Here is a 26998-nt window from a genome sequence, read left to right on the forward strand (position 1 = left end):
ACAAGACGGGACAAGCCTCACTCATACAGTATGTGAGCAAATGATCAGATGATCACACACAACGCGCAAGTGTGTATGATACGCCGGGCTGGTTAGTATTACAAGTTTGATTATTTTTCGTTACCGATAAATTGGCTATTAATTAATCGAAAATATATGTGTGTGTATCAACCCAAATGTGGTGATTAAAGCAACGTCTCCTTAGTATGACCATTATTAATAAGCTGTTGTTGTGTCTCCATCCATCAGGATCATCATCGATTCCCAACACTTTAGAAATAAAGAGTAAATGTGCCAAGAACGAGTTGAGAGGCTTACAGCAAGACAATGACATGTCATTTGGACGTTAATGACTTTTGATGCTTCCAGCAATGGGAAATTGCGACAGCTATTATTATAACAGGAAGCATCGGGCTGCTATGTAATTGCTGTATTGCTGCAAGCAGGAGGCAGCGCGTGACCCCAAGTCATCATGCCTGCACATACATGGAGTCAGCAAACGCGATTGCCCAGCTGCTACTATCTATGTAAAGGATAGGGTCACATTATCTATTGAGAGCTGCCAGCAGCACGTTGGCGTGGAGAGATCGATGGCGAGCAACCTTTTTTTTTTGTGTTCCCGTCGTGTTCGTATCATGTGGAATGGTATTTTAGTTTTAGGAAACACTACTACTCCTCTTGAAGCTTGACATGGTATCTATCAGATGCATCATTCAAAAGAATTTATTTTTTTTACCCGTGACAAACCTGACCAAAGGATGTTGTTTTTATCCTGTCAAATAAAAACAACCGTTCCCGTGACACACAACCATAAAATGTAGAGGAGATTGAACAGCACCTAATCCGGTAATTTGCTGCGCACACTCATATTTCAAGGGAAAAACAAAAGTGAAATATGTCTTTCAATTTTTTATAGCAATGATGATATTCTATGATGGTTGAAAGGGTGTGTGCAAAGGGGAGGGGGATAATTGATATATGAATATGTGTCAACTAGATCTATATGATATGATATGAGATGCTGGGGGGGGATGGGGGAGTAGGTAGGGGTATGTGTATCATGGATGGTTGTGAGCTGTACAAGAAAAAGGTGTATAGTAAGAACAATGCGGGTGAGAGTGATGGGGAATAATGATTTCAATATACATGGAAGTGAAAAAAGTGAGAAATACAATTCATTGTGTGTGATAAAAGTTGATAATTGTGGGGGGGAATCGGCATTTTCGTCTACTCGATGTGTCTGTTCGCCAGGAACGGAAGCTGATATGTGCTTGCAGAGATAGAGCAGTAGGAAGCAACTGCTACTGTTGTGGGGCTGCTTTGGTAACTGTAAAGCTATGCTGTTGTCTAGCGTCGTAGGATTGGGCAAGAGGCTTCATGAGAAAACTGCGACACGTCCACACCACAATGCGGGCAGAAGGAGTACTGGAACGCTTGGCACACGGGGATCATGGAGAGCTGAGCTGCTTGCTGTTGTTGTTGCTCCTGGTCAAAAGTCATGGAAGAAGAAGAAGTGTTGTTGTTGTTGTTCTTGACGGCTTGGTTGTAATGGCTGCACATGGTGTTGGGACGTAGTAAGGGATAGATGTACTGAAGAAGAAGAAGAAGAAGAGAAAGAGGGAAGCGCGACAGTCGTTTGCTTTTTTTATAATTGGTTGAGGTTGCACAAATCTCGCGCATGCTGAGGTTCGCTGATGGGAGCACACGTTATTGGGTGGCACACGGGCACAATGTGTGTGAGCACACCATTGATAGAGGGCTGCTATGTGCTGCGGCACCTTTCATGGCAAACCCTGCCAAGGGCTGAGGTGCGATTACTTAGCAACAACAACAGCAACAGCCACACGTGCCGCATGCGGGGTAATCGTTCTTACAGGCAAACACACACTGCACCCCCCCCCTTGGTAATAAACAATAACCATGGAACTGGACCGGACGGAAGAATGACCGGGTCGTTATCCGATGACCCAATCCTTGCCTTATCCATCTCTCCCTTACACCACCCCCCCCCAAAAAAAAAAAAAATTGCCACGCGAAAGTTCTTTCTCCATTGTGCAACCCGTCTTTAAACGTTTTTCACCCTGCAGACAGCAGCAAAAGCAACTGGTTCCTTTTTTTTTTTATTTCTCCGAAAATTTGTATTCCACTCATCACCACCACAAACGGAGTGAACTTTGCTTAGCAAAAAACCGTATCTCTGACGTGGTACGGTTGGGCTCAGCATTTTCTTAATAGACCACCGTCGTCGTCTTTGCAAAAAAGAGCTTCCCCCCCAGCAGTCTGGAGGCGAAGAAAAAACAAAACTCAAAGATGGTTGGACTTTTGGGGGGCATTTCAAATCGTAAAAAGAGAAGGGATACAAGGGGTCGCGACACCGGCCGGAAGTTTGCAATATCAAATTGTGGTCGGAAGATCTATCGCACCGAATTAGACAGTAAAAAAACCTATTGCTTTCCGGTTCCCCCCCAAAAAAAAAAAGTTTAAACATACCAACGAGCGGGGGGTCTTTTTTTGGGGAACAAGTGCCCCGCACGCACAAGCTCGCGTCATTTTTTATATGTGCGGCACTTTTTTCCCTTGTCGACCCACTCACAGTATAGTATACACAGCGCTTACTACGTGCTTTGTTCTATGACGAGATATGAATCCTGCGCAATATCTACGCAAGAAGTAACCCGATGCCACACACACACGTTTTGAAACTTACCCCTATTGATCTAATTAGGGAAGAAATGCGTCGTCGCTAATCATCGAACGCGCGGGGTACCCGTTTCAGCCCCCCACCCCCCACCTTCCTTTAGTCTAAAGCACCTCTTTCCGGGTGCCCGTTTTCCAACACACGACAACAGGGCTCGTTCTTACTCATTATGAAAAATGAACGAAAACCGGTCCCTATTTTGTTATTCAATTTAAAAAAAAGAAAAAGAAAACAGGAGTTGTGTCCTCTTGAAATCTCGCTTGCTCGGACAAAGGACATCCTCCTTTAGTTTCGGCATGCAACAGGATCATGTACAGTCTAGGATTTAAGGTTGGCTGTATAGCAAAGCTGTCATACGCTGCATAAATAAATTTCAGCGATTCATATAATTGTACTGAGTTACTAAAACGTACAAAGGGTGTTCTCATCTTTTTAACACGTGAGTTTTTTTTTTTTTCATTGACAGGAGCTGATGAATATAAGCACATGCTAAGAACAACCTCTCTTGTTTGTATGATAGTGAAATTGGAATCGAGTATATCAAGGTACCCCCGGGGTAACTTTTAACAACAATCAAAAAGGTAAATGGTTAGCTTTTAGTAAAAGAGAATACCCGCATGGCCCAATGCAAGTCAATGGCAGGCATATCCAAAACCTGATTTTAGCAAGCTAGAGTGTGTTATCGGGTCGGGGAGTAGGGCCTGGAGGGGGGGAGGATAGCAAAGGTGGAACGGTTATATGGCATTTAAAGCAATTTAAAGTACCCCCTATGGAGCCACAGGTCAAACCTTGCTTCGTTGAGACAAACGAGATACCACGATCGTGACCTTTTGCGAGGGGGGCGGGGCTGATGGAAAGGGTCCGGGTAGAACTTGGTAGAAAAGTAAAGGCCATACATCGGGACAAGAGAAACAACTCTTTTCGAATTTGGACAAAACCAAGCATCGTAAATGAATCTGTCCCGAGATCCCCGGTCGGCTGGGAAAGATGAAAAGAAGCATCATACCTGTACGATACATGGTAGACATCGAACAATAGAACAACAACAACAACAACATGTAGACAACGAAAGATGGTTTGCGTTTTATATAATAAGATAGTGTTTCTCTCTCGTTTTTAATACTACGGGTTTACCACTTGTTCTTTCCTTTCTTCTTTTTCTTCTTATTGGATTGTCCGGAACTTTTGGCCGGTGAAGCCGGCTTGGCAGTCTCTGGCTTGGCATCGGCTTGAGCCGTGTCATCATCGTCCTTGTTGTCCTCAGATGATGCCTTTGCACTACCACCGCCACCAATATTAGCACTGCCTGTGGTTCCAATACCGCCACCAGCCACGTAAGACCCTTGAGGTCCTTTACCCGCCGCCTTTTTATTCTTGCCCTTGGCTCTGTACGTAGATCGTTCGCGAGCTGGCAGCCATCTTTCTGGATCAGGCGTGCTGTTTTCATTGCAGTTCTTTGGCAGCAATGGCTTTCTCTTCTTTTTTGTCTTTGGCTTCACCGTTTTACGTGGACTATGATGTTTCGTTAGATCCCATGCAGAGGAGTCCTTGTTCTTGCGTATCTCACCCCCAATTTACCTATCACTCGTGTATTTTTTCACATAGCCACGTTTCACGCCAGGCACCGAACGTTCTAATGCAGGGATATCCAAGTGATCCAATGCAATAGCAGGCAGCGCATTGCCGTATTGTTCTGCCTTTGTTGGATCCACCTCAATATAAGCAGAAATCAAGCCAGCAATCGCTTGTGCATCCGTCGGGTCCGCCTTGACCAATGCTTCAAAATCAGAGACAGCCTCACTGTATCGACCTGTTTGGAGCTTGAATGCAGCAGTCTGCTTCATGATCGATGTCGAGGGTGCCTGGGAAACAAACGCCTTGTCCTTCTTCCAATAAGCCGATGCCTGATCCAAAGTCTCCATCGCTTTATCCGATTGGCCCGTCTGTTCATACAACCAGACAAGCAATGCAATCACTGCGGGCTGATAATACTCTTTCTTGTTCTTTTCGTCGTCAATCACAGACAAGTACGATTGGAGTGTCGCTAGTGCAGCAGCGGGGCGCGATTGCAACAGTTGCACTTGGATCGTCGCGAATCGCAACGCCAGCGATTTCGGGTTCTTTTCTGCATATTTTTTCAACTCGTCCACGGCTGCTTCGGCTTTGTGTTGTTGGTATGTCGCTGCTGCCAATACAAGGTACAGTGTCTCGTTCTCGGGGTACTTTTGGATCAAGCGTTGGGCGGAATCTCTGCACGCGTCGTACTTGTTCGTGTATAATTGGAGCAGGGATTCGTTCATGGATATCACCCGCTTCTGGTATCGTTTCAAACGAGCATCCACTTCCTTTCCGGTAGCAGTTTTGAGCTTTTTGGCAGCATCTTGAAGATCCTTCTTTTGATGGATCGCTACCACGTTGTTGTTTACAATGGCCTTGACGCTAGCATCGCTGACGCTAATTCACATTGATAGACATAATGTCAGTTTACGTTCTAACCTGAAAACACCAAATCACCTTGCCTATCTCTCTCTGTTTCTGTTTGTTTGTTTTTTTTTCAAACAAGAGTGAGAACACAAAAAGGGTTTATAAACATTACCCAGAATCAATCACGGATTGATAGATCTCCATGGCGTCCTTGACGCGTCCTTGTCGCTGATACGTGTAAGCCAATTGGGTAGCAATCACAGCCAATTCCTCGTCAATTTCTTCTTGAGGCATGTCTGCTTCCGTCAATCGATCATGACACACCTCTTTTACACTCGTTCTTTTAGTATATCCTTCGCGCACACTCGTCAGTAGCAAAAAAACCCCCCGTTCATTAAAAACTTACTTCGTGCTGCTTCAAGCTGTTTGCGAGCTTCATCCAATTGTCCACGTGCCAAATGCAACGACGCAGCATTGTATGCAACTTCGTATTGCGATGATTCGATGACCGTGTTTTCCGTTGACTTTTCACAATAAGCCAAGCCCATCTTGGCTGCCAACAGATTGACTTGAATTTCATCATAAATGTGATCGGTCTTGTTGGTCTTGTCGAGCAACTGTTGATACGCTTGGATCGCTTCCTTGTAATTATCTTGAGCGTACAGCTAAAACAAAATTACATAATTTGCATAACACCCTTTAAGTATTAACTCTACATGGGGGGGGGAGGGCATATCTTTTTGCTTTCTTTCTTCTTAGTACCAGTTGTGCCTCCAAAAACAAAAGACTCTGATCAGGTTGCTGCTGCTGCTTTTGCTTGAGTTCTTTTAACAATTCCATGGCAGGCTGTAACTGGTTGGTGCGATAATAACAATAAATCTTTTCAATGGCCAAATTGTCGTCGTCTTTGAATTTACGCGCAATAAGCGACAGCGCGTTCGTGTACTGCCCGAGACGGATTAATGTCACCACTTTGCATTGCAGGGCGAGCTTGTTGTTGGCATCCAGTTTGATAATCTGGTCGCATAGTTCCAAGCTGCGTTCATCTTGTCCCGATTGAGATGTCTTTTGAAGTTGGTTGAACAGGCTCGACACTTGATCGCTCAATGACGCCATGGAGTTAACTCTACGTGTGTGTGTGTGTGTGTGTGTGTGTGGAAAGAGAGCCAAAGAGTAGTTGGACAGCAAAAGAAAGCGGGGGCCAGAATATTAGTGACCATCCCAGGTTGCGGCGTTAAAATCACTTTAGCTCTCTTGAGAATAGACACGTCTTTGCTCTCTCTCTCTCTCTTTATTATAACGCGCTCGTGAAATAAAATAAAATGGCATCGATTGAAGATAACGAACTTCCAAAAGCCAACATCTCTAGAGTATTAAAGAATGCTGTAAGTCTCTCTCTCTCTCTCTCTGTGTGTGTGAATGTAACAGTGAACTCACACACAATACTATTTACGATTCTTTCCCTTTATAGCTTCCACCAGGAACAGCTTTACAAAAAGAAGCAAAAGTTGCGGTCAGTAAAGCAGCAACCGTATTTATCAACTACTTGAGTACCGTGTAAGCTTTTATCTTTTCCCTTTTTTTTATGGACGTTACTGAAAAAGGGGGGGACAATGACCTGATTTTTTTCTATATAGTGCAAACGACACTGCCAAATCAGCAAATCACAAAACGATCAGTGCACCTGATGTGTTCAAGGCAATGGAAGTGTTAGAGTTTGAAGACTTGATACCATCGTTACGCGAATCATTTGCGGGTTAGTGTACCCACTTTTTTCAAATGATTATAATCAATAATGGGGCAGTAACTGATAATTCCCGTTGTCCCCACATAGCTTTCCAGCAATTACAGTCGGATAAAAAGCAAAAGAAGAAAGAGAAAAAGGCAGAGGACGAGAATGAAGATAAAGCAACATATACAGCAACACCTGACGACGCTACACGAGGCACAAAGCGAAGTGCTGCGGCGGATGAGGATGATGATGATGATGAGGAGGAGGAGGACGAAGACGATGGAACGCCGGAACCAAAGAAACAAAAGGCGGATGAAGAGGACGAAGAGGACGATGATGGAGATGAGAAAATGGTAGATACTGATGATTCACCCATCGACAAGAGCAGAGAAGGCACCTCTGAAGACTGAAAAGTACTATAACGCACAACAATAACATCAACACATTCAACCATCCACCCACCCTTCAGTAGCATACACACAGCATTTCAATTACTAAATTCTTTTTTTTTAAAAATCGACTTTACGACTCTCGACATGTACATACATGCAACAACAACTTCTGGTGGAGAGAAGAGGGGAGGTATGATGATGGATTAGAATACAAAAGAGAAAAAAAAAAGGATGCTAGCTTTTTTATTACCAATCTTTTTCAAGATTGGATGTGTGATTTTTTTAGGGCTATACTAACTTGATGTTTCTGTTGTAGTAGTTGAGGTATATAAGCAATGTGAATTTTATGTGTGTGTTGGTAATATTACTATATGGTTTTAAAAAAGTGGGGTTGTCTTTTTTTTTTTATGCAAATTCTCTACTAGCAGGAGCAATAGGCACAACGCCGATCCTCTGTGCTCGCTTTTTGCATGGCTTCTCCAAGCCGATGCGGTGGACACGCATGTGCCGTCGCATGTTGCTCTGAACACTAAACCGACGACCACAGCCTGGCTCTGGACAATCAAAAGGCTTTTCGCCCGTATGTGAATAAATGTGGATCCGCAACGACGATGGACGTGAGAATCCCTTGCTACAGTAGGCGCACTTGTATTTGGTTGCTGTTGCAGTAGATGATGTTGCGTTGTTGCTGTGGTTCGGCATAGCGCTCATTGCAGTCGGTGTATTGACTTCTTCGTCTCGAGATCCTTCGCTTTCGTAATCTTCAGCGGTGGGAGAGATGCAGCTGGTGGAAGCAGTAGTGGATGTGGATGTGGAGGCGTCCAATGGTGGGATAGGAGGAAACGACGATCCAGAGGTCGACGGGGATGATGATAGTGGAGGATGTTGGGCCATCAATTCGGCTGCGTTGGTGGATATAGCACGTCTATGTTGATGAGGGTGAAAAGGGTGGCTGCCAATGGGGTTGAAACGATGAGGATGAAGGCTGTGATGATGGTGGTGGTGGTGATGGTGATGAGAAAAAGAAAAAGCCAAGGGTGGATGTGCTGGTGTAGGTAAGCGATGTGTGTAGTCGGATAATGAACGCGAGTGCGATATTCTTGAGGGCTTCCGTGGGTCGAGCGGTGTGTACGTGTCGGGGTATGCATAGAGCGCACTAGTGCTACTACTACTGTCATATTCTGAAGACAGGTTCCGACGGTGGCCTCCTATTGCTGTAGGTCGGTCTATAGTAAAACAACAATCCAGGCAAAGCGAGTCAGCGCGAGTTTCTCAAAAGCAACAAAGAAGAAGGTGGCACTCGACGCTAAATCTCAAACTCGTGTGTGTACCTGGCATAGGGCTCATTCCTTCGAGAATCGCTTTCAGTGGCGGCAGTTGAGGTTTTTCCATTCTGTAATATGTGTGTGTGTGTGTTTGAGAGTGTAAGAGAGAGAGAGAGAGAGAGAGAGAGAGAGAGAAAAGGATGAGAGAGTAAAACAAAGAAAGGTGTTGCGAGGTTTTTTTTATTTTGCAAGCTGTATTTATCAACAGCACTCCTGACACAAAAAGGGCTCTGATGATCGTCCAGGCCCCAATTATGCACGCATCTAAAAAGGGGGGGGGGAGTGGGGAGTGGAAACAAGGGCTCTCTCTCTCTCTCTCTGGTATTAAACACTCTCCCCTACTGCACATTCATCAGGCTGCGCGTGGGTACGATGATCGTCGTTGCTCCCCACTCTTTTAGTGAGAAACTCGTGTGAGCTATCGTCCGTATGAGCAGGCCTTCTCCATCAGAGGTTGCTCTTTGTTCTGCTGATAGCCTCCACAACGTATGAAGCTACTGCATTGTTTGAGCACTTGTCATTTTCCATATGTGGCACGCCTCCGCAGGGCTTGTTGGATAAGAGTGACATCAGGCTGAAGTGTGTAGTACATGCAGTATAGAGTATAGTACATCTAGGACCACTGTTGTTGTATATAAACTAACATTCGGAGTTGTGGTTTATTTTCCCTATGCTGCTATCGTATGCACTAAAACTCTACTCATGCTAACATTCCCGCAGGTTCTCGGAAGGACTCTCTGGTTGTTATAGTAGTAGTAGTAGTCAGTAGTTAGTAGTAGTGAGACAAAGGCATTCTCGTTTTGTTGATCGCCGATCTTGTGTGCACGTTTGCACTGCAACTAACTCCGGTCTGTGTTCAGTTGTTAGGTTGCAGTATGCATCCGCCGAAAACTAAATACATGGCTCAGGTAGAATATGTCCTTTCCATTGAGAGTGTGTATAGCTTAATTCCGCCGCTATGACGACTCGCTGCTGATCGATGGGATGTAGGGATGATCATCATCTTGTTTCCCCCATCACAGAGTGATCAAAAAACGCCTTTTTTGACCCAGAGAGATACCAAACCAAACATCAGGTGACAGTTTCAATCGGGTTGGTTGGTGGGTTGGTGATGAGCCTGCTGACCTGGCGGGGATCCGGCAGGCTTGCATATCGCCGATCCTTAACAACGATCTGCTGCTTGCTTTGATTGGGTCCCTTGGTGATCTGAGCATCGCCTTTAGTGATCAACCTATTATCCGTTTTAGTGTAATGAATCGCTTCTTCTCCCCTTTAAACTCCCTTCTTTCCACACTCCCCTTCCCTCACTCGTTACGCGCTAACCGATCACAAGATATATTAATAGACGATCTTCAACGCTTCCCACAGTTTTTTTGCGGATAAAAATCATTTCCCTGATTTCTTGTTGATGCGTGTCATGCATTGGGTCCCTCTACACAGAGACAACAGCAAGTCAATTACTTTCCTGCAGTCATGTCGATCAAAAACCATAGATACAGCAAGGGACTGCTTGTGACAATTACGGAGATAGGGTGTGGCAGTCTGTTATATAAAAGAAATGATCAACAGCAACGTTTTTTACAGGGGCCGAAAAAGGGAGAGGAAGTAAGTGAAAGGGCGCATGCGTGTGTTGTGTGTGGGGAAGCTCTTTTTTTTTCCCCTCCAGTCATCGTGTATACCCTTGAAAATGACGCCTACCTACATAGTGCCGCATTACACTACTTCGTCGTTGATCGCTGTACCCTGCAGTGGTATCTGCATAACCCTCGAGGCTCATCGATCACCTTTCATTATTGTATTGACTATTCATCGCTACATGTGTGTATCTTCAATCTTGACATTGTCATGGATCCTTTTAATATATCATGTACTGTTCATCCTCGTGGAGCTAATGTAATATGCAACACGAAATATTACGTATGATACATGCCTAGAAAACAATGACGCCGTCGCTCTGTTCCAAGATAAGCCCCTCCTCGCTCCCTCTAATAGCGTCAAATAGATCGAATGACGGAACAACAAACATACAGATGAAAGGCATGCCACACTTGTCCTCATTCGGTTCCTTTATTGTGATAAATATTATGTAATACCCTCCTCATCCCTTTCCTCATATTCTTCGTCTTTTCCGCTGTTACTGTAATACATGGCGTACAATCACTAAACAATAATTCTTTCTATTTGGTGCGATAACGTTTTGTGTTGAAAGCTGGTGGGGCCGTATGACACTTTCAACCCTCTCGTCTTATCGAGATTTACTTCATGTTTTCTTTATCCGTAAACGTTTTTACACGTGGGGTCCCCACCCCCTACTCTGTAGAACATCCACACAGTTTACCAAATTGGGAAGACCGATAGAAGATTTATCTGAGTCTTTGAGACACCATGGTTAATAACACTTTTGTACTGAAAACATTTACCCGTAAAAGACACTTTCATCGTTAACACTAGCAATCAATGCGACCCATCACAACACCAACCAAATCATTCATAGCAAATTCGACAGGATAGTGTATCATGGAAACGAATCCCAAAAAGGCTCGAAAACTCCACGGTCATTACGACGTCATGACGACGTCTGGAACTCTTGGTCTTCATCAACCGTAAAGTATCCCTCATTTCCAACGAGCAACCCCTACTCAAGTGCACAAAAAGAAGCTTCGCACGTTGCCAGCCAGCAAGGAAAGCCAACGGATTGACCGCACCCCCCCCCCCAGAATGCCGCCCACTATTGCTCGCCCACAATGCCAAATTTGACGACGACGACGACTCCCTCGACACACAGAGTTAAAGCAGCAGCTCGAAACATACTTTAGCAAAATACAACTCAACTTCGCTTCCAATACCAAGCCCACCCCATTCACGACACCACTACTGCGATTGCCCCCCTGAGAACATCAGTCATGCTACCATGCGTACCATGAATCATAAAGTACTCCGCAGCTCAGCAAATTAGCAACACCGCAGCAGGAGGTACAGAACTGCTAATGCCCAGCTGAGTGACCTAGTGAACGCGTCGAGTCCAGCGAGGCGGCCCCGGTGGGCCGCGAAAATGATGCCCCCAGGTATTTGAGGGTTCCAGAAAAAAGGGTGCAGGAAAGCTTTGTTGTAAAGGAAAGAGAGGACCACCTCGACGTAGATCCAAAAAGTTGACGAAAGGGTTCAGAGAGCCAGCCCATTAACCGAGATAGAGATGGAAGTAGAAAAGAATACGTAAGACTATATTGAATGAGTAAAAGAGGAGGGAAATCCAAATCTTGCCATAACCCTGCCGTAGATAAAATGGATGGATGCGATCATATGCCTTTTCCTGATTTAGCAAAACGCAAACAAACAGGATATTCGATGCCACGTGACGCTCATGATGTTTTGCAGTTTAATTTTACCAGCATATAGGCCAACTCTATAAGAGCCTTTCAATTGATGCTCTCGACTTCGTGTGTGTGTGTGTGTGTGTGTGTGTTTGATTATATAGAATGCAAATAAAATGGTATCGATCTGCCGCATATGCGTTTGTATTACCTGCATCGCCGGCAATTAGAAAAAACCCGCGATCTCTTGCTCGCATTAAACCGTTTCTCTTTCTTTTGCCGCTGATACTCTACCGCTTTCACTCAGAACTCATCATTAGAACGACAAAATTGCCAAAGTTCGTGCGTCCAGGCGATGCTTTACAATGCATTTACAGTTACAGAACGTGACATGTCGCTCTGCTGTACACCGTGTCGTTGCTGGAAAGGACGTGTCAGATGACCGTTGACGTTGATCCGGATGCGTGTGTCGAAGAAAAGAGCTTGAATGCAGTGGATGACAGAAGCAGCAGGAAATCCAAAGCGTTCGAGTGCTTTGACGAGATACTGCGGATGAACACGATCATAAGCTTTTTTTATGATCTAGAAGGAGACCAATAGCTGACGATGACGTTTTTGGGGCAGCGTGTTCTATAATGAGTTGAGCAGCTAATCCGTTTTCGGCAATGAAACGATCTGGGAGAAAACCAGTTTGTTGACGGTTGATGACCAAGTCGGCGGCATTGACAATTCGCTTATTGGTAGGCAAATATAATTTGACCCACAGTCAGTCACCTACAAAGAAAACACCTACTCTCATTCCCTTGTTATGGCAAATCACATATAAAAAAAGCGAAAAAGAGCACCCTGCGATGCAGCTTGGTTTCTTACATAATGCTGATTCTCTCTCTTTTTGAAATCATTTGCTCGTCACTTTGACTTGTACGATCGTCATTACTGCCATAGTCGTTACCAAAGTATTCTTGAAAAGTACTTTGAACAAGTTGCCAAGGATAGACTGTTAGCCGAATTCAAGCACTGGAAATCGTCTGTGGACAGTACTGATTTCTGGAAGAAACAAACCTGGTCAAAGGTGACCTCAGATGCCATACTTCATGGTTGGCTCTTGTGGATGAAAATGCTGTGGAAGAAATACCTCACATTGACCGCAGCAGCAGCGGCCCTACTTCAACTACCACTACCACCTCTGATGCAAGCAACTGTGACTCCTCTTCAAGTGAAACTATCTCTCTGTGGATAGCTCACAATATCAGCGTCACCGATCTCTTTCAAACATACCAGCAACAGATCTCCCCTGCCGACTCGAAATTCAAGATCAAAACTGACTTGCAAGAGATAATGGCTCTTTCCGACATTCTTTTTCTGGCACCCGATGAACACAGCACACTCAAGTCTCAAGTATTTGGCGAAGAGACATTACATTCTCTATGTGACCATGTCCTCGATGGTTTGATGAGAACGACCGACTCTACAGAGGACAACGAGTTCACAGACGAAGAGTTTATGACCATTATGCGAACTATAATTGGAATGGATGCTAAGACGAAATCAACAAGGGAAGCAAAGCTGGATCTTTTATCACTCTCTGCTCACATAACTAGAAACAAAGCCAGTAATGTAGAAGGAATCACTAATCTGTAAGTTGTAATATAAACGTCATAATAGGTTGTATAGGCCTATCCTGGAGCCATAAGGATAGCAGGGATAGGATCACTCAGTCCTGTTTTCCCTCTTTGATCATTGATACCTGGATGGATGCTCCTCTTTCAACTAAGGAGGTCAAACTCTAGTTGCTATTTTTAATGTAAACAAAGACTTGAGATTTATTTAGGGGTTGAGAATTATTCTGGTGGTTGAGACTTTTTTTACTAAATTTTATATCATTAATATAAAAATTGAATTTTCATTTTATGAAAGAAATACTAAAACAAATCTAAGAACAATATGGTCACACTAAATAATTTTCTACCTATTAACTATATTACTTTATGCACAAATCTATGCAAAGAAATTGAATCTTTTATATATGAAGAATTCATTTATTTTATATAAAAAAACATTATTGAAAAAATAACAAAACAAATTCAAAAAAAACTAAAACATTATTTTCAGGTAATTATTTCCTTACCTATCAATGAAATAATGATTACTGTACTCATATATATAAAAGGGGGAAAAAAGAAAGAAATTTCTGCTGTAGGAAAATTTGAATAAATATTAATAATAATAATAAACCAGATCTTCTATATACAAAATATAGTAAGTTACATATTCCAAAAAAGAAAAAACAAAACAAAATTTCAGTAAAAATTGATTTAAAAGGTGAAAATGAATCATATAAGGTTCAATAAAATGATAATGTTTCATTAGATAAACCCTTCAATAAAAATAAAAAGAAGAAAAAGTATAAGATTAAAATTATTTGCGGAAATCCTTCTATATTATATTTCTCTACTATCCTTCCATAAATAAAGAAATAAAAGATTATATTAATTATTAATATGTATATATATATATATATATATAGGTAGATTATCTCATTTTATATATTAATTTAAATAATTATACATTTATTCTTCAAATTACTTATTTCTATTTATTATATCTCACTATATATATAATTTAAAATATTACTTATATTATTAAAAACAATCTTTCCAGTACTTATGAGTACCTATAGTTTTTTACTTAAGAAAATATAAACATAATATATAACCATAAAATTATTTGCTTTTATTTATTATAATGTGAAAATCTTATACTTTTTTAAAATTCTAATATAAATTCTCAAACATCAGTATAATGATTAAACTTCTGTTCCAATGTTCCAGGAGGTCAAACCCTAGCTGCTGTTTTTTATATAAACAAGGACTTGAGATTTAATCTAGGTTTAAAATTTATTCTAGTAGCTAAAATTTTTTTTCTTTCTATATTTCTATGAGAGATCTATTTTTATTTATATATGTCAAAAGTAATTATATATAATATTGATTTCTATAGTCTGACTTTGAAATGCATATTAAAAAAGTTAATTTTAGAAAGAAAATTGAGTTTTTTTCTTATAATAAAATATAATTTGAAGAAATATAAATACAATGGTTGCTATGGGGGTTAATCCTTAACAATAAATTAAAAAAGGGATAATATTTATATATAAATAATTGTCTTAAAATATATAGGAAAAAATAAAAAATTAGATTATAATTTTTTTATTTTTGAAACTTTTAACTTTTTTTTTAATTTTTTAAAAGGTTTAGGTTTTGTATAAACTTTTTTAAACTGTTTAAACTTTAATATTCTTAATGTTTAATCTTTAATTTAAAAAGTAGCGGAGTGGTAGTGAGCATAGCCTCCTCTAAGCAAGGAATACTTGGACGCAGCTTAGCTTGACAGTGAAAGGAATAACTAAAATTAATTTACTGTTTATAGTAAAATTAATTGTTATGGATTGAACCTCTATAAATGAATTCTTACCTATTAACTATATCAACATAGAAAACAATTTATGTCAGAATTTAACTATATTTATGCAGTCAGAACTTGATCATTTTATGGGAAAAAATATACCTGAAAAAATAATAAAAAAATAACAAAGAAAACAAATGATCTATTTTCTGAAAATCGTTTTCTTTATTTATCTATAAACAATAATTTTTGTACCTATATATATAAAAGAGGGAAAAAGCAAGGAATGTTTTGTAGGAAAAAAATGAAAAACAAACTTAGATCGAAAAAAACTAGATTATTTTTGCTGTAAACATAGTAAGGGGGTTAATCCTTAACAATAAATTAAAAAAGGTTTAATCAATTAAAGATATATCATTGTTTAAACATAAACTTTAATATTCTTAATATTTAATCTTTAATTTGAAAAGTAGCGGAGCGGTAGTGAGCATACCCCCTCTAGGCTAGAACTTTAGTTCGACGCCTGGAGTGAATGAAATGAACGGAGCTTGATGGTGAAAGGAATAACTAAAATTAATTTACTGTTTATAGTAAAATTAATTGTTATGGATTGAGCCTCTAAGTTGCATATACTAAAAAAGAAAAATTATTATAAAAATTATTAATAAATGAAGATGAAGATATTATTGTTAAATAAAGAATTAAAAAATAATGAATCTAATGAAAAGGATGTTCTCATAGAACATAATATTCATTATATAAAAAAAGAAAAGGAAAAAAGATAAAATTTTAATTATTATAAGAAATCTATCTCATCTTTTATTTAGAGATATTCTTCAACAAATAGTACAATAAATCATTTATACTATATATTATATGAAAACTTGTTAAAACTTATTGTTTTTTATTAGGATAGAGTATGCCTTTTTAGATTATTATATATAAATATATAATAATTTCTCTAATTCAAAAAGTTATATTTTTCTAAATAATTTAACTATTGATTTTATTAAAAATAGAATAATACTTAATAAAATTTAATTTGAATCTTGTAATTATGAAATCTTATAACTTTTTTAAACTCTAGTATAAAATCTCAAATATAAGAGTAGTGTTTAACCCTCTAAAACAACCAAAACACTATATAGGGAAGCATGTTTTTGCATTGTTACTCAAAATATTTATTGTTTTTTTTATGATAGCCTGACCAAGCTGCCACAAAATCGACTGCTGGACCTAGACAAAATCAGTGAAGTTGAACTACAAACGACCTACTATGATGCATTCCTCTCTGAAATCATTGCTGACTAAGACCGAAACGTTGCACTGCAATAGGCCAATAAGTCATTTTCTGAAGAATCTGATATCTGACCGATACAATTATCTCAACACTGATGCAGCATGATTAGGGGTCGCAATCTGACCCGCGGGTCAAAACCGACCCACGGGTTGAGGACGGGTCAACGGGTCAGGTTGATGCTTTTCTGACCCACGGGTCGACCCGTCCAACCCTTGACCCGACCCGTTGACCCGTCGTGACCCGTGTATACACATAATATGTATGAAGTACTTATATTTAAGTAGTCAATCTTCTTGTTGGGAAACATCATTAGTTGTCAATATGTCTGCTATAGAACTATAGCATAAAACGTACTTAATTCTTTTTCTATTGTGGGATTATACTTTATATTCAACAGTATGGGATAAGTAAGCTATAAGCAATATATATGATAGGAGTAAAGAAGTAGCAATAGTGCAATAAGAATATACAAGAGAGGGTGGCAGTAAGAGACGCGATTTAACAAAAGACAGAAAAGGAATTGAGAAAAGAAAATCGAAGGAAGAAGAAAGAAGTGAAAAGAAAAGGGAAAAGGGAAAAGGATAAGGGGCATATAGGGAAGTCGATTTTTAACCACACTTTAACCATTATGCTTTCTTTAAAGCATGTGAGCCCAAGCGATTTCTTTTGTGATGGCACAGAACCCTTTACCTTTAAGAATAATCACTCAAAACGTAGATGTTGCTAGCACTGCTAGGAATTTGCGTGCCATCATCTTAGAGAGCTATATATATATGGAGTTTTGCACTTCCAGCGCTCAAGTTCAGGCTGATTGACACTTCCTTCATCACTACATTGAAATCAGTCTTGACCCGTCAACCCAAGTTTTGACCCGTCGGGTTGAACGGGTCGGGTCGGGTCAGTGTTTTCTTGACCCGTGGGTCAACGGGTCAGACCCTTGACCCGACCCGACCCGTCCAATTGCGACCCCTAAGCATGATTTTGGTTATCTTATTAGTTTTGGTGAGGTCAAGCCTGGAAAAAGCTCCACAACAAAAAAACATTCACTTTACATGGACATTCTTTATCTGGGAATTGCCTCAAAAAGGGCAATTGACAAATGACACTTGGGTGGTTGTCTTGCGTTTATGATTAACGGCTTCCACACCTCCTTCTTCCTTGTCTGTAAGCATCATTAATACTTGTACACAATGACTGAAATTGATGCCATGACCATCGCCTCTTTGTAGAACAATCCATAACAATAGAAGATATAAAAAACTATGATTAATTTTATATAAATATATATGTTTATATAATATAATCAAAAGTTATTAATAAAAAAATATATTTCAAAAATAAGAAAACTCTATTCTTCCTCTCCTCCTTCCAGTTCTTATCGAAGACAAGCTCTATGAGCGAAGCTCATCTTTCAATATAATAATATATAAAAAGAATACTACTAGGTATTTTTTTCAATAAACATTAATAATATAAATAGGATAGAAAAGCTTTGATACTCTATACTTTTAGGATCTGTCTTCAACAGAGACTGGAAGGTAGAGAAGGAGAGAGAAGTTTTTCTCTATGTAAAAAATAATAAATACTGTAAATACTTTAAAACTTAATATAATGAATTAAAGAAATATAAAAGGAATAGGATGATAAAAAAAGGAAAAAAACCTACCCTTAAACGTTTTTGATATTATTTTGTAAACTTTAACTTTATTACATATTAAAATAATTATAGAAAAACTATTAAAAAATACAATTCTTAAAATTAAGAACTTTTAATTCTTGAAAAATTAAATATATTAGAAATTACTAAATAATTTGATAAAGAATAATTGGTTTTAAAATATAGATTCTTTCATTTAAATTTGTTGTTAGAAGTATCTTCATATATCCATTCCAAATTTTTTATTAGTTGATAAATTACTAACTATTATTTATTTAAAACAATTATGATTCATCTTCCCATTCTTCTGAAATAAAAAAAATAAAATAAAGTTTATTTATATTAATCATAATATTTTTGATTTGAATCTTAACAACTAATTTCTAATCTATACTTTTTGTAGTACTTTTATTTCTATCTAATATTATCACTTTTATTGTATCTGAGCTTTAAATTTAAATAAACTATTTGTTAATAATAATTCATTGAATATAACTTACAGAAATATTAAAAATAAATGTGAAACAATAAATCACAATAAAAACATTTGTATATTATATTAAAAAAATAAAAACCATTTATTTATGTATTATTATTTAAAAAGATTAAAGCATTCATATATTATACCAAAAAGAATGAAATGGGACTATAATATATGTTCTATTCTATAATACTATAAATATTGTTCATTCTTCTTCCCTGTCAGAGCTTCACTCATTTGCCTCCCTCAAAAACCTTAATATGCTGTCCAAAGTTGGTCATTGCTTTTGGAACCATTGCAATGTTACTGACGCTACTCCTAATTTTAACTCGACTGGTAATGAAGACAGTTTTGTAGTTCCCATCTCCGATCTTATGCTATCATTGACAAGTCTTACAACAAAGCCCATGGAATGTCATCACAATATTAATATCCCTTTCGTCCCTATCCCCTTTGTAATATCCTCGATCCCTTTGTTCTTCCCTAAAACCCATTCCATATGAAGTAAAAAAACATTTTCAAGCAGACAAATTTCATCATCCACTTCTGCATCAATCGTCTTTGTGAATAAAGGAATCCATATTTTGAGTTGAGAAATAAGTGTTGTCCTGATCTAATACAGCACGAATCTTCTTTTCCTTTTTATTGCACGAGCGTTATTCCTTTTCTGTCCAAAGTTTGATCTTAAATCCTAATAAGCATGAAGGCTGCAATAATAATTTGTGAAATTAGTGTATATATTCCTGTGTTTAAAGTTTCAGTTCATCAGTAAGTCATCGTCATAGAAACAACACTCAGTCGTTACGGATTTGAATGGTGCAAAGTACAGCAAGCACACCAATAGTATCAAAACATTGATGATGCCGAGCATGATAGCATACAGTATTGTCTGTCATTACTTAGGATATGAGTTGGTCCTGCTTTTAGCATTATAAGCACACAGGACGATCATTTCAAAATGTATTAGTACCATTCAATATCTTCCTCTTCTCCTTATCGTGGATGTCGCTCAACTCTAAAATAATAATATACTGCAAGGAAGATACCATATAATTTTGACCTCGCTTCTGCTTTGATGTGGAAAATATCATAAAAAGAAATCATACGTTGAAGAATAAGAAGGTAGCTGCTGTAATTACTTTTGCGACAAAGCTCAGCAAACTGGTTACTGCCATGGCAACCATGGTCTAAGTTCACCATTTTAGCGGTCTGCTGGCTTTTCTAGGCAAGCAACTGCCTTTACAGCTAATGCTAACCACAGCAACAACTTTAATTTCCTTAGTTATCGACATTGAAACTAGTGTTTTCATAGCAACAATATTTCAAGCTTCTTTTCTCTTGAGAAACCATTCGTATAGTCTCTTTCCAGCACATTGTTTCTTTATCGTGTAGCTGTACTTTCCAAAACCACCATTCCAACTATTCGTTTCTACATACACAGGCTCAACCATCATGCATATTAAGAGTGAAAACATAAACTTTGTTTTAACTACAAAAGAATTATTGGATAGAATAGTCCATTTTGTCGTCGGCACCAGGTATCTTGTGATCAGCAGGATTTGCATTGGCTTCGTAGACTATTAAATTATAAAAAAGTTCGCGTTAGCAATACTCATGAGCAGTGATAGTATTTTCCATTACCTGTAATAATTGGATCTCGCTTGATCTGTAAGGTCAAATACATTACGTGCGTCTATGAGTAATCTAACCCCTTCTAATATGTATCATCCTTAAGGTAGCCATTTTTTACCTCTGTCCATTCGCCCTTAAAACCCACAAAGTGAATAATACTCGTGTCGGCACCAAAGTTTTCAGGAAAGTACAATGTGATATTTCGAATGTTTGTGAACTTTGTAATTCTATGTCGATTGAATATGTAGATGAGTATACTATGATTAAATCTCATCCTCTTTCCATGTCTTACTATCTCACCTTGTAGCATACTCCACTACATCATCGGATCCTTCCACTAGTTCCCACGTTTGCACTGGAGTATAGCTTTCAGCGGCATCGAAATCAACATCATCCCTGTTGATAAATCTATTTGTACGTGATAAAAAAATTAGAGTTTAATCAGCTAATAGAAAAGAAGCTTTTTCTTACCAACACTGCAATTATCTTAAAGGAAAAAAAACTTACACTTTCATAGTAGAAGGCGCGGTATCACCACGTGCTGTTCGTAAGCAGATGGAACGAAGTTTGACACTGCCAGTGAATCTACATAAATCCGCGCATAATTTAAATATTTATTAGTTGGCTGCCTTCTTGACCCAAACTTGTTCCTGGTATACGCAATGAAAAGAGTAAAAGCCATTGCTCTTTTGCAGGCAACCACTGAACATATTATTTATACACTCACGGAACAAACAAGATCAACTGCTCGTCTGCATCGCTTTCAACAAACTAAAAAAATCCAATAAAACAATTAAGAGAGCGATCTCACAACTACATATATTCTTGAAAAAACCATATGCACAAAGCATATATGTTTATGCTAATTTATATAGTGTACCTTTTCGTTGTCAAATCGTTCGTTCCAGGGCTTAATGACCGATTTACCGCTGTCAGGTTCTGCTTCATTGAGACAACGGACATTGTCTCGATCAATTCGTGAATAAAGTAGGAACTGATCGCCTGCTCCAGGCAGATCATCGTGATCGTGTTCGCAGTGTTCGCCGTGACAACGGTGACTCATATCTTTTTTTATTAAAGGTATGCAGCAAAAGAAGAATACAGTTATAGTAAAAGAAAGAAATGGAAACCTTGACTGGATTCTGACTTTTTAGGGTCACTGCCCGATATAACTTGTTCATGCACCAATTTACTGAACTCTTTTTCCTGGTCCATGCGTTAAAATAGACGTGTTTTTATTCTCTTGTATGGTGACCCATATGAAAGCCATTGCTACAACAAAATTGTAGTCAACTGGAGAGTTATGGTGATGCTACTATTACTGCTAAAGTTATGACCTGGTGCTCTTTTGACTTGATCGCTAATTAAAGTAGAGCTGCAATACTCTCAGACATCTTTTCGATCTGCATATGATAGAACTTACTAGATTAATAGAATATAATTTTGAGATAAGATAACTTTGCTCATTCGAAGCTACGCATAACTCATCAAGTACAAGAGCGTGAACACTAAGTCGTTTATGCTTTGACGCTTAGCAAGGAGATGATTGACCACATCTTTCCGACCAAGCCGAACGCTACGCCCAGTTCAATGTATATACTTCTCGTATTCGTTTAAACTATCGAAGTTATAACGACGCTCTATACAATAAGAAAACGAAGAGTTGCAAATATAATATTCACTTACCTGATGGCGATGAAAACCTGTTGCACATCAATGCCTTGAGCAAGCAAATCAGTTAAAATTGGTAGCCGCGAGTTGGCAGCTCAAAAATCTTGCATGATTTCATTTCGTTCGGATTGCTGCATATTTTACCATGCATGGCCGAGGCTGCGAGTTCGGCTGCGGGAGTTTATCCGGCACGCAATCCACCTTTTGGGCGTCTAAATTTCATACAGGTCATAAAAATGTGCAAATTTTCGATTCTTCCTTGTTACATTCTATGAAAATCTGGCCAATGCCTTCCGGCGCCAGCTCGTCCTTTTTCACCAGAATGCGCGTCATCATTTCGTGCACTTTGGATGGCATGGTCGCAAAAAAGAGCCGCTTGCGGGACTTGCAAGAGGATGCTGCGGATTTGCTAGTTGAAGCCACGTGAGAGTAAAGTGCCTGCTTTCTTCTTGAGCCACGCAAGCGATGTAAATGTTACGTAAGATTTGGCGTGCTAGCAATTCGGCGACGTAGCCAGGTGTACCGAAGGCAGCATGGCATGAGTCAGACCAACGCGGCAAAGGGAGAAGAGACGCCTTTGGTCCGCCGCCACCTTGTTGGAAACAGGTACTACTATTACCGCCAATGCACAGCTTTTAACATTAACCACATAGCCTTTTTAAGATACGACAAGCTGTCAAAGATCTGCGGCGAGTAACAGCCGTAACCCCGTAACGAGTCGAACAGTGATGCAAGTATGATGAATAGCGCGTAGTCGTCACCTGTGCGTTACAATGACGTGCTATGACCGAGTATATACAGCCTCATTCAGCCCACTACAGATACTAATGTGTACTAAAGACCGTGGTAAAATGTCTGTCCTGCTTTAGCTATTCCTGATAGGGTTTACCAAAAACTTTATCACACAGCCTGCTATATATCTCTCGGACTATTCTCGGGAATATTCGTTTTATTTCTTTCCTCGAGAGATAGATAATCCAGGAACGACCTCGCTTTTCCTCCAACTTTAACTTTTCTCTATCTTTGCTTTACGTCATGCCATTCAGAGTCGTCGCTACCAGAATTTTACCTCCACAAACCCAGGCTCGTCTTGAAGATCAAAACTATGACTTGGTACAGTGGAAAGAAGATACCGTGATGCCACGCGACGAATTACTAAAGCAAGTCAAAGGTATTGGATCACGTCATTCACATGCGTTACATTTGCTATCTTAACACGATCCTCCTGAATCCCCTTTGCTCACAATTTCTCCTTCTTCAATTCTTTACAATAGGCGCTGATGCACTTATTTGCTTATTGACGGATCGTATCGATAACGAGCTTTTAGACGCGGCAGGTACAGAAAGAAAGAAAGCAGAGGAGATTGGAGGCGAAGAAAATAGTTCAGCTACTGGATTACGAAGTCTGGCTTACGTAATACTCAATCATAGGCCCGCAATTAAAGGTTGTTGCTACAATGAGTGTCGGCTTTGACCATGTGGATGTGGCTGCACTTCGCGAACGTAACATTCCTCTCGGTTACACTCCGGATGTATTGACGGATGCGACGGCCGATCTGACTGTCTTGTTGACCTTGGCTGCTGCACGTCGCATGAAGGAAGGCATGAGCGCTGCTGCTAACGGAGAGGTAAAAAAAAGTATGATCAGAAAGGTGGCAAAAGGTAGATATCAACAGAATTCTATTAGTGGGGAGCATGGCGACCTACTTGGTTGTGTGGATCACAGTTTACGGGCAAGACACTCGGAGTTATCGGCATGGGACGTATTGGAGAAGCTGTTGCACATCGCCTTAAACCTTTTGGCGTGTCTCGCATTCTGTATTGGGGCCGTCGTGAAAAGCCAGAGTTGCAAGGACGCTTGCCTGGCGCCGAGTTCAAGGCATCGTTGGATGATGTGCTTGCCGAGGCGGATTATGTTGTCGTGTGCTGTGCTTTGACCCCTGAGACCAAGGAGATGTTCAACTATGATGCCTTAAAGAAAATGAAAAAGTCTGCTGTAAGTGACTTTTGGTTTACATTGCTACTGTCACCAGTCTCTAACAACACAACCCACATGTACTACTTGTCTCGTAAACTACATTAGGTTTTTGTAAACACTGCGCGTGGTGGCATTGTCCAGCAAGATGATCTGAGTAAGTCTGGTTGATACAACAAATATCAGTTGAAAAGTCTAATCCTCGAAACTATACATGCAATCCTCCCGTCCAGCGCGTGCTTTGGAAGAAAACTTGATCGCTTCCGCCGGTCTGGACGTAACAACGCCAGAACCACTTTCACCAGATCACAAACTCTACAAGTTGCCCAATTGTGTGATTGTACCACATATTGGTAAGTCTCAGAGGATAGAGTGTAGCTTTTTATTTCTTTTGGAGAAAGATATTACATCGGCTGCTAAATTTGTTAACAATGCCCTTTCTAGCGAGTGCGACGTTTGAAACACGCGAACGTATGGCCGCAATGTGTGTTGAGAATGTTTATGCAGCCTTGAACAACCAGAATATGCCATACAAATTGTAAAATAGCATACGCATTGTTCAATATCTTTTTCTTTGTTGTCAATCAATTGTATAAAGTACAAAGTTATTATAAGAGGATTTATATAAAAAAAAAGTAGGGTAACCGACCATGAAACGAGCGGATAAACGGGGGGATTTTGTCGAATTCGTTGGTGAGGAAAGAAGTCCGTATGTATGGGTTATGTATATACGATGCAATGTAAAATAGACAAGAGAAAGGGTGCCTTCATTGTTCTTGTTGTTGCGGTTGTCGAGTGTTTATATAGAAGTGACACAGCTTCCAAAAACGCGGCGAATAAGTTCACGACCATAGGGAATGTAGCTTGCGCTAAGGAGAAACGCGTAAGACATACTCTCTTTAGCATCCAATTTTCCCGCACAACCAGCTGTATTGAAGCCATAATTTCGTATCGCTTATACTTACGCATACCACACCAAGGCGCAGAACTGGACAATGACCAGTACGATGGAAAGAGGAAAGTTCTTGAGCTAAAAAAGACGTTGGTCCCACAATGAGCCCAATTATCTCCATGGGAACAACGAATGTAACGCGTCACTTACCCAGATAGAGAGCGCCAATGTCAACGCAAGTAGAACCAGATAAATTGTTGTTGCCCAGAACCGAACTATATATTTCATAGAATCGATTACAACAGTCTCCTATGCTTATACTTTATCCTCCCTCCTTTAGATACGTTACCTGGTGCAAACATGGTCTTGAGCAGTTTGGGGATACCGACAATGAACGTCAAACTATTCAAAAAAGTCACATGTCTCTTGAGCAACCGAAAAACAAACCTTGATCTCATCCATCTCGCTGTCTCACGTAAGTTACTTTACCTCAATAATGATACGATGTTACCAATACTGTATAGAATGGCAAATCCCGGTATATTTGCGGTCAACAAGAACAAGGTGGACTAGATATCCCCATAGTGTTGAGTCAACGTGAGTTAAGGTACACTTCTCGACGGACACACATGCCTTCTTGTTTTTTTCTCCGGTATCCAACTCCATCGCCAAGCAATCAATAACCTACCAAAATCGATATCACCATACCGACGACAAAACTACACATGTATCGACGTTAACTTCAACAGCCCAGAATTCTCCTCATGTCTGTCCTATTGCGCTAGCCTTTCCACATACCAGCAACCAAAAGCATAAAGTCGCTGCATTCTGTCGAGACCACAGAATTGCCAAGTACCTAGTTTATGTTTTTGTTCCCGTTATGCATGAGGTTTACCCTTTTCTTTGCCCGACAAAACAAAATGACCAACGACACAAAGAACTCTATGGAGCCTTACCATCGTCCATGGTTCCTTGATCGCTGTAAACCGACGAGAAGAATCCAAATGCCATGATTTACAAATTAAAGTTGTGATATATGTGAGTAAGAGAAAGAGAAAGAGACAAAAAAAAGTGTTCCGCAAGTCCGTGCAACGGTTATTTTGTGCTCAACAAACGCGCGAAAGCGTGGGGGGAAAGAAAGCGAGCGGGACGGACGACCGGAGTTGGGCTTTTGTTTATCCTCTTTTTTTCTCTCTTTACAACTTTCTTTTTGTTTCTCTAATCCAAAAAGAACAATAACAAGCAGAGAGTATAATGTTACGCTCGTATTACTCCACGTCGTCTAAAAGCTGGATACAACGACAAGCACGCGATCCATACGTCAAAGCTGCCAAAGCAAATCAGTATAGAGCTCGTAGCGCGTTTAAACTGATACAACTTGATCAAAAATACAAACTGCTACGAAAGGGCTACACAGTGATCGATTGTGGCGCGGCGCCCGGTGGATGGACTCAATATGCAGCAGAAAAGGTGAAAAAGGACGGATGTGTCATTGGCATTGACCTGCTACCCATGGATCCTGTACCGAACGCACACATCATTAAAGGCGATTTCATGCGACCGGTTGTACGAAGAAAGATTTTAGAGTTAATCGAGGAGCGGCCAGTGGATCTGGTATGCTCCGATATGGCACCAAGCTTTTCTGGAAATCATATGGCGGATCATGCTCGTTCTATTGTAAGTGTCTAATATGGCTCATGTATTACAGAAGAATACTAAGACACAGTTGTGCATAGGAATTATGTGAGGCCGTGCTGGCATTCGCACAAACCGTGTTGGCTCCCAATGGCTCTTTTGTTGCCAAGGTAAATATATTGACATCCTTTTCATTTGTTCTGCTTCTTTTACTTACTGTGCTTTATGTAGGTTCTAATGGGGGGCGATTGGGTCGAGTTTCGTCAAAAGTTGCGATCCCAATTTACCAAAGTCAAGCAAGAAAAACCCCATGCAAGTAGAAAACAAAGTACAGAGATATTTCTAGTAGCAACCGGATTTAAGATAGATCAAGATAATAGTAGTAGTAGTAGTACATAGTAGTTTATGGAACGAAAAGAGGTCCATTAAAACAAAGGATATTGGATAGTGTGGTCTATCACTACTGCT

At 39.8% G+C, this 26998-nt stretch overlaps 10 protein-coding genes across 10 annotated transcripts; 5 read left to right on the top strand and 5 right to left on the bottom strand.

Moving 5' to 3' along the window:
* Positions 1-1315: 1315 nt before the first annotated feature.
* On the bottom strand, positions 1316-1596 carry BDB00DRAFT_241889 (uncharacterized protein). The gene has a single exon (XM_053116626.1). It carries the CDS (start codon positions 1558-1560, stop codon positions 1348-1350), a length of 213 nt encoding a protein of 70 aa, XP_052981568.1. The 5' UTR covers positions 1561-1596; the 3' UTR covers positions 1316-1347.
* A 1591-nt stretch (positions 1597-3187) lies between these two features.
* On the bottom strand, positions 3188-3750 carry BDB00DRAFT_814070 (uncharacterized protein). Its single transcript, XM_053122816.1, has one exon. The coding sequence runs from the start codon at positions 3641-3643 to the stop codon at positions 3368-3370; it is 276 nt and encodes a 91-aa protein (XP_052981569.1). The 5' UTR covers positions 3644-3750; the 3' UTR covers positions 3188-3367.
* BDB00DRAFT_814071 (uncharacterized protein) lies at positions 3751-6279 on the bottom strand. Its single transcript, XM_053122817.1, has 5 exons — positions 5885-6279; positions 5529-5787; positions 5295-5448; positions 4277-5152; positions 3751-4210 (listed from the first exon to the last, which is right to left on the bottom strand). The coding sequence occupies exons 1-5, from the start codon at positions 6236-6238 to the stop codon at positions 3829-3831; spliced, it is 2025 nt and encodes a 674-aa protein (XP_052981570.1). The 5' UTR covers positions 6239-6279; the 3' UTR covers positions 3751-3828.
* A 165-nt stretch (positions 6280-6444) lies between these two features.
* Positions 6445-6883, top strand: BDB00DRAFT_760287 (histone-fold-containing protein; the record flags this gene model as incomplete). Its single annotated transcript, XM_053119201.1, has 3 exons — positions 6445-6507; positions 6594-6679; positions 6760-6883. 3 exons carry the CDS (start codon positions 6445-6447, stop codon positions 6881-6883), a joined length of 273 nt encoding a protein of 90 aa, XP_052981571.1.
* A 768-nt stretch (positions 6884-7651) lies between these two features.
* BDB00DRAFT_870459 (uncharacterized protein) lies at positions 7652-8638 on the bottom strand (the record flags this gene model as incomplete). Its single annotated transcript, XM_053126703.1, has 2 exons — positions 7652-8472; positions 8578-8638. The coding sequence occupies 2 exons, from the start codon at positions 8636-8638 to the stop codon at positions 7652-7654; spliced, it is 882 nt and encodes a 293-aa protein (XP_052981572.1).
* A 4732-nt stretch (positions 8639-13370) lies between these two features.
* BDB00DRAFT_743118 (uncharacterized protein) lies at positions 13371-13523 on the top strand (the record flags this gene model as incomplete). The annotated part of the gene is made up of 1 exon (XM_053118486.1): positions 13371-13523. A coding segment is annotated over one exon (153 nt), but the record flags the coding sequence as incomplete, so codon positions are not given.
* A 5417-nt stretch (positions 13524-18940) lies between these two features.
* On the top strand, positions 18941-19228 carry BDB00DRAFT_760418 (uncharacterized protein; the record flags this gene model as incomplete). The annotated part of the gene is made up of 1 exon (XM_053119208.1): positions 18941-19228. A coding segment is annotated over one exon (288 nt), but the record flags the coding sequence as incomplete, so codon positions are not given.
* A 997-nt stretch (positions 19229-20225) lies between these two features.
* Positions 20226-21420, bottom strand: BDB00DRAFT_760200 (galactose-binding domain-like protein; the record flags this gene model as incomplete). The annotated part of the gene is made up of 7 exons (XM_053119196.1): positions 20226-20302; positions 20367-20391; positions 20476-20584; positions 20658-20765; positions 20865-20942; positions 21085-21128; positions 21238-21420. The coding sequence occupies 7 exons, from the start codon at positions 21418-21420 to the stop codon at positions 20226-20228; spliced, it is 624 nt and encodes a 207-aa protein (XP_052981575.1).
* A 1454-nt stretch (positions 21421-22874) lies between these two features.
* Positions 22875-23480, top strand: BDB00DRAFT_814098 (uncharacterized protein). The gene has a single exon (XM_053122818.1). It carries the CDS (start codon positions 23064-23066, stop codon positions 23241-23243), a length of 180 nt encoding a protein of 59 aa, XP_052981576.1. The 5' UTR covers positions 22875-23063; the 3' UTR covers positions 23244-23480.
* A 5-nt stretch (positions 23481-23485) lies between these two features.
* BDB00DRAFT_760282 (FtsJ-like methyltransferase-domain-containing protein) lies at positions 23486-26929 on the top strand (the record flags this gene model as incomplete). The annotated part of the gene is made up of 8 exons (XM_053119199.1): positions 23486-23656; positions 23716-23949; positions 24112-24160; positions 24237-24360; positions 24452-24541; positions 26254-26572; positions 26632-26700; positions 26762-26929. 8 exons carry the CDS (start codon positions 23486-23488, stop codon positions 26927-26929), a joined length of 1224 nt encoding a protein of 407 aa, XP_052981577.1.
* Between the last annotated feature and the right edge of the window lie 69 nt (positions 26930-26998).

This window comes from Zychaea mexicana (assembly GCF_025766255.1).
Source record: "Zychaea mexicana strain RSA 1403 chromosome Unknown BDB00scaffold_21, whole genome shotgun sequence".
In the NCBI taxonomy this organism is placed as follows: domain Eukaryota; kingdom Fungi; phylum Mucoromycota; class Mucoromycetes; order Mucorales; family Lichtheimiaceae; genus Zychaea; species Zychaea mexicana.